This window comes from Ascaphus truei, unplaced genomic scaffold, assembly GCF_040206685.1.
Source record: "Ascaphus truei isolate aAscTru1 unplaced genomic scaffold, aAscTru1.hap1 HAP1_SCAFFOLD_737, whole genome shotgun sequence".
In the NCBI taxonomy this organism is placed as follows: Eukaryota; Metazoa; Chordata; class Amphibia; order Anura; family Ascaphidae; genus Ascaphus; species Ascaphus truei.
In genome coordinates, this window is record NW_027457072.1 from 142693 (window position 1) to 155098 (window position 12406).

General features: G+C 49.4%; 1 protein-coding gene across 2 annotated transcripts in view; it reads right to left on the reverse strand.

The window, feature by feature from the left end:
- PRKAR1A (protein kinase cAMP-dependent type I regulatory subunit alpha) overlaps positions 1-12406 on the reverse strand; it is a 44777-nt gene that overhangs the window by 3799 nt on the left and 28572 nt on the right. For both annotated transcript variants that reach the window (XM_075584761.1, XM_075584760.1), the window contains 7 exons: positions 11640-11731; positions 10079-10140; positions 9656-9702; positions 5552-5710; positions 2922-2982; positions 1694-1815; positions 301-382 (listed from right to left, as the gene is read on the reverse strand). In XM_075584761.1, the coding sequence (XP_075440876.1) occupies positions 301-382; positions 1694-1815; positions 2922-2982; positions 5552-5710; positions 9656-9702; positions 10079-10140; positions 11640-11731 (625 nt within the window). The remainder of the gene's footprint in view (positions 1-300; positions 383-1693; positions 1816-2921; positions 2983-5551; positions 5711-9655; positions 9703-10078; positions 10141-11639; positions 11732-12406) is intronic.

The window sequence follows — 12406 nt, forward strand, 5'->3', positions numbered from 1 at the left end:
ACAAATTAGAAGTTATATGGCCCACATAAAAAAGAAACATAATTTTACACTGGAAATAAATTGGGGGGGAAAGTTTCACTTTTATGAAAACTGAAAAAGCTAATTACACAGACGCATATCAAAAAAACATTGCTACATGGGACTGTCCTGTTAACTTGGGCTGATTCCATTTCAATTTGGCTTCTGCAACCTCTCCCTGCTTTGTCCTGCTGCCTTCACCTTCATCGGTCTGAGGACTTGGAAAATGAAATGAGACCAGGGGGGAGAGCGAATACATTACAGAGGAATAAAATAACTCACCAAAATAATCCGAAGGCCCCAACCGTCCCACTTCCACAAACTCCTCGTTTTCGGAGCGGCGCTGCAACACAGCCGCTGTCCCCTGAAGAAAATGACACGTGAACACCACACTCCATTTTGTGTTTCTTGCCAAATATATAATGTTGCAGAGTAACATTTTATGAACAGAACAGTGATAGAAATACAATAGAAGACGTGTTTTTTTCTTTGTCTTTTAACCATTGAAAATGGCGTGGACGCAAAACTAAGATGACTGCGAATTTGCGACATCACAGGACGTCGGAGAGTTATTGTAAACGCTCAGGACAAGACGGCTTCTCCGATTAGCCTTTGAAGTTTACATGGAAAACAGCTCTGTATTGCCTCGTGGGCTGGAAAACGTGATCACAACCTGCAGCGTTTGCCATGTGAACACTACAGCAGGATTGTGGCCTTTTTATAGAAATATTGTAATTAAATGAAAACGGGGGTGGGGGGGGGGGATGTAAATAAGGTTATCAATCTTTAAAGGGCATCACAATGGGATAAAAACTATTAGGGGGGACTGCACCTTCATATCAGGTAAAAACCAATGCCGAACCGTTGTAATTTCAGCGCCGGGGACCCACTGCTTCCAGACATACTTACGTTTGAAGGGGCCACCGGTAGCATCCCCGACTGTGCATGGACTATGGAGGTTTAAAGGTCCCCGGCCCCCCGCCAACCATTAGGAAGCTGCAACATCATCATCTTCCTATTGGCCTGGGTGACACGGGGGCTTTATATTTGCGTTACATACCGGCAGACCCTTCAGAGATAAGCATCGTGGGAAGGAGGGAGTCCTCCCAGAGCTAAAATTACCATTGGTCAGCTACGGAGACCCCGGATGTACGGAAGAAGCGACTACATCATCTGTGTGCATTCTGTCTCTATATGTTATTTAATCTTCGCTTTGCAAAGCCTCCGACAACAAGAAATCTCCTAGGCCAAGGGATGATATTTATTTGAACTTGCCATCTGTAGCCGGGAGCAACTCCAGTCCTCAAGGGCCACCAACAGATGTGGTTTTAAGGATATCCCTGCTTCAGCCCCGGTGGTGCAGTCGAAGACTGAGCCACCTTTGCTGAAGCAGGGATAGCCTTAAAACATGACCTGTTAGCTCATAAGGACTGGAGTTGGTTACCCCTGATCTAGCATCTGAGGTTTTAAGGATATTCCTGTGTCAGCACAGGTGGCTCAGTCAGAGCCACCTGTGCTGACGCAGGGATATCCTGAATAGCCGCCCCTGTTGGTGGCCGTTGAGGACTGGAGTCCCCCACTCCAGATCTCTAGGAATATAAACATATTTCCCGGGAACCAGAATACGTGACGGCAGAGATGGGGCAAACCTACGTTACAAACGGTGATCACGAACCTCTAGGATAATGAAGAACTCGTCCCCGGGCTCTCCTTGCATCACAATCTTTTGTCCGTCCTCAAACTGGACCGGTTCCAGGGCGTCCGCAACGGTTAGACGTTCCCACTTATCAAGGGATTCTAGGAAAGGGGGAAAGGGGTAAAAACCATCGCAGTTTTTCAAAGGCGCCACAAAGCTTGTTAATGTTCAACGGAAACGCACAGCACAACCAAAAGGTTTAAAAGCAGCAACCTAGCGGATTAGTTTTTTCTTTCTTCCAGCGTTGGAACCAGTTTCCGTGGTGCTCAACAGCTTTATCTCCTCCCTGGGAAACCCAATGGCTGCCAAAGCTCAGACCAATAGGAAGCCGCAAAGTCAGTCACAGCTTTCTATTGGACAGCCATTTAAATCCCATTCAACACTTCCGGAGTGACCCATACCATGGCCCACCCCGCCATGGAGGCTCGTCAGTCTCGGGGCACAATGACGCGGCGGCGGCTTCATCGCTGGATTTATTCCCCCACCCGTTTTCTAAGGGAGAACGTGTTCCGCGCCGCAGGGCGCATGTCTGGCAAGGAAGGCAGAGAGATCAGAGATGCTGCGATCATGTGATCGCACGTACGAGAGGGGTCACGGGATCGCGATGTGTCGGAGAGGCCTTCGTGCTGCGACCGCTCCAGCCCTAAAAGGTTTAACGATTGGGCCATAATGCTGCCAATTAATCTGAAACCAGTGGGTTTCACCGAGCGGATCCCGCGGCACAGCACAGGAGGGCCCGCAGGCTCCAATAAGGGGTAGTTGGGGTGGTTTGCCACTTTAAGCAACTGTTCTTATAGAGCAGGAATGGCCCATTCCGATCCTCTAGGGCCATCAACAGGACAGGTTTCCAGGACATCCCTGCTTCAACACGTGGCTCAGAGACTCAAAGAATGAGCCTCCTATGCTGAAGCAGGGACTGATTGCTTCAGCACAGGTGGCTCAAGGATAAGCTTAAAACCTGACCTGTTGGTGGCCCTTGCGGACTGGAGCTGGACGCCCCTGTAATAGAGGCACTGCCAGTCTATGGCAGCTTCACCTCAACTCTGGATTATCAGCTATTCTACTCCAATGAGTGCCTGCAGGAAGTCTGCAATAGCTATTCTGCAATAGGGGGTTTTAAATCTGTTAACACTTGTTGATTTGTAATATACTGCAGATGCCGCTACAATTGACCAGCAAAGAAGCCATCAAGAAATTGAGCACTCACCTAGAATAGAGACCTTACTCAGGAATTCCTCATACATCTTCCGCTTTCTTAATGTACTTCCCTGAAAACCAACAGAACACGGTTACAAGAATTTCTCTGGTAAAAGTTCAGAAGCGCAGTTTTACCCATTCCCAAGGACAAGAGGGATTAACATGCCAAGTTAGTTCTCTGCTAGATGAAGTCCAAACTTATTTACCTAGTACTTAAAGTGACAGAGAACAACGGAAGATGGACCAAATGGCCTGTAATTCCACAACGGCAACAAAGTAAGGCCTTAATTATATTAAAGAGCTGCAGGGCTATTCTGTGACGTCACTCAGCGCTGCCGCCGAGCAGCATCTTGATTATACCGAGGAGACAGAGGAGGCGTGGCCGTGAGTTGTTCGCCTTCATTGGCTTAACCAGTCACGCGACACAGCCGTCGCCAGAAAAAAACTAATTTGTCCGTCTCTTTCCCAGCCGTCCATCGTCGCCAGCATGAGCACTTTCATTGGATTTATGCTACTTGTTTTGGCGCTGCGCGCGTTTTTGGGTATAATCACGGTCTAAATGGGGCAAAATTAGGTGAATCCTTGATGGAGAAGGATTTAGGAGCGCTTGTAGATAGCAGGCTTAGCAATAGTGCCCAATGTCAGGCAGTAGCTGCAAAGGCAAACAAGATCTTATCTTGCATTAAACGCGGTATGGCTGGACGGGAAGTAAACATAATTATGCCCCTTTGTAAAGCATTAATAAGATCACACCTTGAATATGGAGTACAATTTTGGGCCCCACTGCATAAACGAAACTAAAAAAAGTGCACAGAAGAGCCACCAAATGAATAAAGGGATGGAAAATCTGATTTATGAGAAGAGGCTCGCTAAATTAGATTTGTTTACATTAGAAAAGAGGCGTCTAAGAGGGGATATAATATATAGAAATATATTCAGGATCAATACAAGGAGCTTTTAAAAGAACTATTCATCCCACGGGCAGTACAAAGGACTTGGGGCCATCCCTTAAGGTTGGAGGAAAGGAGATTTCACCAGCAACAAAGGAAAGGTTTCTTTACAGTAAGGGCAGTTACGATGTGGGATTCATTACCCATGGAGACTCTGATGGCAGACACAATAGATATGTTCAAAAAAAGGTTGGACATCTTTTTAGAAAGGAAAGGTATACAGGGATATACCAAATAAGTAAATATGGGAAGAATGCTGATCAAGGGAATAATCTGATTGCCAATATTTGGAGTCAGGAAGGAATTTATTTTCCCCTTAGGAAATATTATTAGATAATGTGTCACTGGGTTTTTCTGTTTGCCTTTCTCTAGATCAATATACTGCAAGTACAAATATAGGATAAAGGTTCTGTCGTCTAAATTTAGCATAAGTTGAACTTGATGGACGTACGTCTTTTTTCAACTTCATCAACTATGCAGCTATGCAACTCATCTATCCACGAGCTGTGTGCAGGTGCACTTCGACAGCAGACATACAATATTTTGTAAAGAATGTGTCAAGCTTACAGTCAAATGCAACACAAAAATGTGTCTGCGTTTCTTTGGGCCTTGAGGGACTCAATCAAGAGCTTCCTCTAATCATGTCCCACCTTGTCCTTAACCAAAGACAATAAGGTCAATGGAAAGTAGAGGGGGGAGGGAGATCCTTAAAACTCGACATGTTTTTTGGGGGGAAAACAGCAAAAATTGAACACCTAGGTGATCGATGGTGCGCTTGGTGTTAACTTGGGTTTCTTTCGGATTTATATAGCAGTATACCACTCAGTAATTCAATGCGAGTTTGTAATAGATACTAAAAAGGTAGAAATATGTATAAAAATTATATACTTACATTTCATAAAAATAGATAAAAACACAAATCTTAAAACATCCTAAAACTTCGTAATAACCACTGATAGATGTTTTTTGGGGGGTGGGGGGAATTACTTGGACTTTATCTATTACGGAGCGCATTTCTGCTTTATATTCTGTACAAACGCTGGTTGAACACACAGTGACATTAGACAAACCAGCCAGAAGCAAATCAAACCCATTCCAAGTCTCAGCTCACCGTGTTCACAAAATAACTTTAAACCAGGATTTAAAAAAAATTAAATAAAAAACACCTATAGGTGTCGGTGTTGAATAATAATTTTAACAAAGTGCATCAACCCAGTGGTAACCCCTTAGTCAGGTCACTACCATTAGTAAACTGTGGTCTAGGAGGGACTTTGGTCCTATATGAACTGAGGTTCCATGTGGCATAAACATCAATGGCTGGATTACACATGGTCTACAATCTTAAGATAACATTAGACTAGTGGGGGGGGGGGGGGGGGGGCAACTCCAGTCCTCAAGGTCCACCGGGTCAGGTTTTAAGGATATCTCTGCTTCAGCACAGGTGGCTCAATCAGGAATATCCTGGAAACCTGACCTGCTGGTTGGTGGCTCTGAAGGACTGGAGTTGGTTACTCCCTGCTCTAGACATTAAAAAGCACCACTCACTGGACTAGCACGGACCAATCGTCGTGACCTGCACCATGTCAAGTCTACGGCAGGAGCTGGAGAAGCGGCACAAAGAAGCACGTTTTGGTTGGAAGATCGTCATGGGGGCGGGGACGCCAAGGCTGGCGATGCGCCTCACACCTACCATAAGGATTCTCCTGTAACTGTCCCGGTCTATCCCCCACAATTTCACGTTGGTTTTGGCTTTCACGGTCGCTGCCCTGGGGGTCCCATAAATCAAAGCGAGCTCCCCAAAGCTCCCGCCCTCTCCGATACTGGTCATCCATTCGTTGCTGACGTAGACCTGGAAGAAGGCAGAGATATTTGTACACCTTGAAAGTGACAACTCTTGGCCGCACAGTGTTAAGACATTTAAACCAGCACCGCTGCTTGGGAATATGAAAAATGTACACACACCAACGTTGATTTCAGCTGCAGGGCTCCCTGCTTCCTGGCTTACCTCGGAAGGGGGTGCCTCTAGTAGCTCTGGCTAGGCTTGTTTGGGCAAACAATTGCGGCTTAAATGTCTCGCGGGCCAATAGGAAGCCGTGACATAATCCCTTGCGGTTTCCTATTGGCCCACGTGACGGGACATTTAAACTTTGCAGAGACCCCGACACCCCCTATGGGAGGTCTGTATCTCAGAAAGCAGGGAGTCCCCAGAGCAGAATTCAATGCGGTTCAGCTTCGGAGACCCCCTGCTTCACACCTATTAAATACAAAATACAAAGGGTCCCTAGGAGTGCTGCTTTAAAGGGTTTTCTTTTGTTTTCTAGTGTTTGTGACATGTCATTAAGCATGATTTACAAACCAGGGAGTGGTGAATAAAACTTAAAATGAACTGCAATCCCTTCCGTGACAAACAGAGTTCTGCCATGAATAATGTAATAAGGTGGCCACAGTTGAGAGCTAGATATACATTTATTTTCATCTCGGAGTGGTCAACGTATCATCTTGCAGAACAGAAAGCATTATGTAATTCTCATCAACCGAGAGAGGTGTTAGTTTCAGGTCATGCACATGCTCGGTTTTCTTGTCAACAGTTCTAAAGCATTGACCTTCACTGGTTTATCTTAAGGTTCACTCACAACATGTTCTTTTAATTGTTTTATTTATATAAACAGACTGGTGCAGCGTACTCGTAAGCTTATTGATGAGCAGTTGCTGGCATTATACATTTCCGTACAAACGGCACAGAAAAATAAACGCTGCTATGCAACGAAACCGCCAATAAATGCACCCAATATTTCAGGAGAATTACTTTTATTTCTATACTGGAAATGAATATTACAATGCGTCGGCAAACAATGTCACGTTTTATTTTTTTAACAGATTCCTGTGTATGCGCAGAACCTCAACATTTACAGGTATAAAGCTTCAAAAATTACATTTATTCATCCTGTAAAAGATAATTTTTCCCCCTCTTGTATGAAGGATCTCAATGTTCAAAACAGTATCTTTAACAGGACGAATTGAAGGAGCAACTTATGCACTTTTAAAAATTACTTTTTTTTAACATAGGATTGAAGCAGGGGGTCTACGGAGCTGGGGGGAAGGGGGGGAGTGGAGGGTGGGAAGGGGGGGAGTGGAGAGGGGGGAGGGAGGGGGGAGTGGAGGGGGGGAAGGGAGTGGAGGGGGGGAAGGGAGTGGAGGGGGGAAGGGAGTGGAGGGGGGGAAGGGAGTGGAGGGGGGGAAGGGAGTGGAGGGGGGGAAGGGAGTGGAGACTGGAGAGGGGGGAGGGAGAGGGGGAGGGAGGGGAGTGGAGGGGGGGAAGGGAGGGGGAGGGAAGGGGGGAGTGGAGGGGCGGAAGGGGGGGAGTGGAGAGGGAGGGAAGGGGGGAGTGGAGGGGGGGGAAGGGGGGAGTGGAGGGGGGGAAGGGGGGGAGTGGAGGGGAGTGGAGGGGGGAAGGGAGTGGAGGGGGGAAGGGGGGAGTGGCGGGGCTGAAGGGGGGGAGTGGAGGGGGGAGTGGAGGAGAGGGAAGGGGGGAGTGGAGGAGAGGGAAGGGGGGAGTGGAGGAGGGAAAGGGGGGGAGTGGAGGGGAGGAAGGGGGGAGTGGAGGAGAGGGAAGGGGGAGAGGGGGGAGGGAAGGGGGAGAGGGGGAGAGGGAAGGGGGAGAGGGGGGGAGGGAAGGGAAGTGGAAGGTGGAGGGTGAAGGGGGGGAGTGGAGGGTGGAGGGGGGAGTGGAGGGTGAGGAATGGAGGGTGGAGTGGAGGGTGAGGGGGGGAATGGAGGGTGGAGTGGAGGGTGAGGGGGGGAATGGAGGGTGGAGTGGAGGGAATGGAGGGTGGAGTGGAGGGGGGGAGGGGGAGTGGAGGGTGGAGGGGGGGAGAGGGGGAGTGGAGGGAGGGAGAGGAGGAGTGGAGGGGGGGAAGGGAGTGGAGGGGGGAGTGGAGGGGGGAAGGGAGTGGAGGGGGGGAAGGGAGTGGAGGGGGGGAAGGGAGTGGAGGGGGGGAAGGGAGGGGGCAGAAGGGGGGGAGTGGAGACTGGAGAGGGGGGAGGGAGAGGGGGGAGGGAGGGGAGTGGAGGGGGGGAAGGGAGGGGGCGTAAGGGGGGGAGTGGAAGGGGGGAAGGGAGGAGTGGAGGGGCGGAAGGGGGGGAGTGGAGGGGCGGAAGGGGGGGAGTGGAGAGGGAGGGAAGGGGGGAGTGGAGGGGGGGAAGGGGGGGAGTGGAGGGGGAAGGGAGTGGAGGGGGGAAGGGGGGAGTGGCGGGGCTGAAGGGGGGGAGTGGAGGAGAGGGAAGGGGGGAGTGGAGGAGAGGGAAGGGGGGAGTGGAGGAGAGGGAAGGGGGGAGTGGAGGAGGAAGGGGGGGAGTGGAGGGGGGGGGTGGAGGGGGGGGGTGGAGGGAGGGGGGGTGAGTGGAGGGGGGGTGGAGGGAGGGGGGGTGGGTGGAGGTGGGGGGGGTGGAGGGAGGGGGGGTGGGTGGAGGTGGGGTGGGTGGAGGGGGGTCTGGGGGTAGGGAGGGGGAGGGAGTGGAGGGGGGGTGAAGGTGGGGGGGAAGGAGTGGAGGGGGGGTGAAGGTGGGGGGGGAGGAAGTGGAAGGGGAGGAGCAGGGGGCATATGTATTGTCATAATTTATGTATCCGCTTGCCCCCCTCCCGTCCGGGCGTCCGTCGTCCCCCCCCCTGCTTGTTCTCCGATGGCTCGGGCCTCTCCAAACCCCCCCCCCCTGTTCCGCGAAGACTCGGCTGCCTCCCCCCCCCCCCCGCCGGCCGCTTGGTCTCCCGATGGGTCGTCCGGCCAATGGAGGCGCGTGCAGGCGGCGGCAGGAAGCGCCATGTGTGGTCCTGGTCTGAGGCGCAAGGTAATGGTGCACTCCCCCGGCCAGCTGCTCCGCCGCTTGTTCCTGGGCGGTTCAGGCGGGATGCGCAGGGGTGTTCTGCGGCAGGGGTTTAAGGTGTGAGGCAGGAGGGGTGTGAGGCGCAGGGTGTAAGGTGTGAGGCGGCACGCCTGTGGGAGGGGTGTGAGGTGCGGGGTGTAAGGTGTAAGGCGCGGGGTGTAAGGTGTGAGGCGCAGGGTGTAAGGTGTGAGGCGCAGGGTGTAAGGTGTGAGGCGCAGGGTGTAAGGTGTGAGGCGCAGGGTGTAAGGTGTGAGGCAGGAGGGGTGTGAGGCGCAGGGTGTAAGGTGTGAGGCGCAGGGTGTAAGGTGTGAGGTGGCACACCTGCGGGAGGGGTGTGAGGCGCAGGGTGTAGTGTCTTACCTGGGCTGCTGCACATCGTGTGGTAGGCCATCTTGGAGAGGAGCACGCGGTGTGGGAGTGAGTGTGTGTGACCACACCGGCCAATGAGAAGTGTGCGGGGGCGGGCGGGCGGGCCAAGGGAGCCATCTCATTGGCCTGAGGCGGAGTGACGGGCCAAAGGTCCAATGCGATTGCCCCTAGACACAGGGAGACACAGGACAAACAGACACGCATACAACGGTTTGAGAAATATATATATAGATAGATAGAAATAGAAATATATAGATAGATATAGATAGATATAGATAGATAGATATAGATAGATATAGATAGATATAGATAGAGATATATCTATCTATCTATCTATCTCTATCTCTATATTTTTATTTTTTTTAATTGACAAACAAAAAGGGGGAGAAATCGCCTGCTTGGATTGCCGCTTTGATGCATTTTTGAAGCTTTATACCTGAACGTGTTTAGCTTGGTACATACAGTATATACAAATTAACAGACAAACAAAGAAATACCGAATAGCTTTAGAAAAAAATAAAAATAAATAAAAAACACAACTTACGTCCATTTCACCCTGGTCAACAACGTAGAAATTATCGCCTTCGTCGCCTATATAGGAATACAACAAAAACGCGTCAGGCAACATAGCACTGCCCCCACTTTCAGTGGCAGAGATTGGACATAACGGGGTTAAATCTATGTAAGCCGGAGCTGCAGGGATTCACCGATCATTTCCCTGCCTGGTGACGCCCGCAGCACAGAATGACAACTTGTGAGAACTGACCAGACAGAGTACGCCAAGAGTGGCCAACTCCGATCCTCAAGGGCCACCAACAGGTTAGGCGTTCAGGATATCCCTGCTTCAGCACAGGTTGCTCAATCAGTGGCTCAGTCAAACACCTGACCTGTTGGTCCTGGAGTTGGTCGAACACCTGCTCGCGAGCCGTGTAACATATACACTGCATGGAGACACAGTCTCTCTCACCTTGCTGTATCACAGCCTCTCCGGTAATGTATGTGACGGAGAACATGGCGTCAAAGATGTCACTGGAAACCAAAGAACAAGAAAAAAAGCCTTCAGATAAAGCAGATGGAAGCCTGGGGCAAATCTTAGTTTCTCATATCCACAATTTTCCACCTGATGTTTAACCCGGAGCATATTCCACCAGTTAGGTTATATTGATAGTCAAGAGACACTGTCACCCCCTATACTCACCCTGCACCCAAGTGGCTAACTGTCTCTCCCAGAGAAATTGGCAATATACACTATATTGCTTTGTCAAGTAATTGGGTAGGGAGTAGCAAAGCTACTAAACATACATAGATATTAAATTAGTTCATATTAAAACCAAAGGAGGGGGGGGGGGAGAGAAAGAGTCCTGAGGTTGGGCAGATTACTTTCCCCCTATACGGGACTAGCCACATCTAGTCCCTTTTAATGCAGCAATACAAGTTTCCTTTATTGGGGGTTTTGTTTTTTTAGTACAGGGTTAGGAGCAGGTGGTCTCCGGAGCTGACCTGTGTTAATTTCAGCTCCAGGAAGTCCTTGCTTCCCTCTGTAGTTGCTGGCGGTATCTCTGTGAAGTTTCACGGTCCTGGTCACACGGGCCAATAGGAAGCCGCGAGGGATGACATCACGGCTTCTGATTGGCACGGGTGACATTTAAACACTGACTGCGGAGATACGGACACCCCCGGGGGTACACAGTTCTGCTCCAAAGATCCCCTGCCTCATATCCTAAATTTAACATTTGTTTAAAAACAAAGGAAACCTGTATTTCGGATTTTAAAAAAAAACACAGATTTTTGGTGTCTCAAAAGATACTTGGAAGTGACTAACACAGAACCATGACTTCCCCACGAATGTTAGACTTCTTTCTAAACGACAGCAGAATGTAAACAAATTTGATTTCATGTAAGAGTACAGGTGACCAGCATTATTACCAGTGTACACCATTCAGACTTGTGTTCTGCTTAAGGATGTCTTCTCGCTACCCGTTTTGTACCCAAAGTCCTCTCCCACCTTAAACCTCTCACACGGACCGCCCTACACCTCTGGAACGTCCTACCCCTCATTATCCGATTAGCACCCTCTCTATCCACCTTTAGGACCTTTCTTAAAAACACACGTCTTTAACGTACCATATGAGTAGCTCCGAGACTGATACCATGTATCTCATATGCATCGACCCTAACACCTTGCAGACGCACTTACCAGAACGCCCTACAACTGTCTCTGTACGTTCTACCTACCAATTAGATTGTAAGCTCTTCGGGGCAGGGACTCCTACTCCTAATGTTACTTTTATGTCTTAAGCGCTTATTCCCGTTGTATCATTTGTGTGTGTTATTTATATTATGTCACATGTAATTATTGAGAATACCCTGGTAATCCTCGCTCACTTCCGAAGACGTTTTAAGAGGTCATTTTAAGCTGGGAAAAGCAGTATGCACATTGGGAAGATAACATGACGTGTGCAGATACACCCATTTCAGAAACCAGAGAATTCGAGGAGGGAATCTGGGAGCAGTCAGCGAGTTCTCACCTCCTCTCGTTATCATCCAGGTGAGCAAAGAGAACGTTCTTTTCAATCGCTTTAGCCAAAGCAGCCATGGTCTTGTAGTCTTTAGGGATCACCTTAAAGTAAAAAAATAAATAAAAGCTTTCCGTTATTTAGAGCAGGGGTGTGGAATCCAGTCCCCAAGGCCAGTCTAACAGGTCAGGTTTTCAGGATATCCCTGCTTCTGCACAGGTGGCTCAATCAGAGGCTCAGTAAAAGACTGAGCCACCTGTGTTGAAGCTGGGATATCCTGAAAACCTGACCTGTTGGGAGATCTTGAGCACCCCCTGACTTAGAGAATGAGGCCAAGCTGTAGCCGTGTGCATTTACTGGGACAGTAATGTAAAGAAAGTTTTTTTTTTTTTTTTTTTTTTAAATGACAATTAGGGAAAGCTCATAGCCACACCGAGGAAATTCATATTAAAGCAGCAATACAGGTCTCATTTATCATTTGTTTTTATTTCAGAGGATTGAAGCAGGGGGTCTCCGGAGCTGAACCGCGCTCATTTCAGCTCCGGGAACCCCCTGCTTCCAGAGATACAGACCTCCGTAGCGGTGCCGGGATCTGAGGAATTTAAAGGTCTCGTCACACGGGCCAATAGGAAACCACACAGGATGACCTCACGGCGTCCTACTGGCCCACGTGACGTGGGACATTTAAAACACTGCCATTTCGTTAGGCCCACAGTTCCCTGGCTGCAGAGATACTGGCACAGCTACAGAGGTAAATATATCCGGAAACAAGAGGTCCC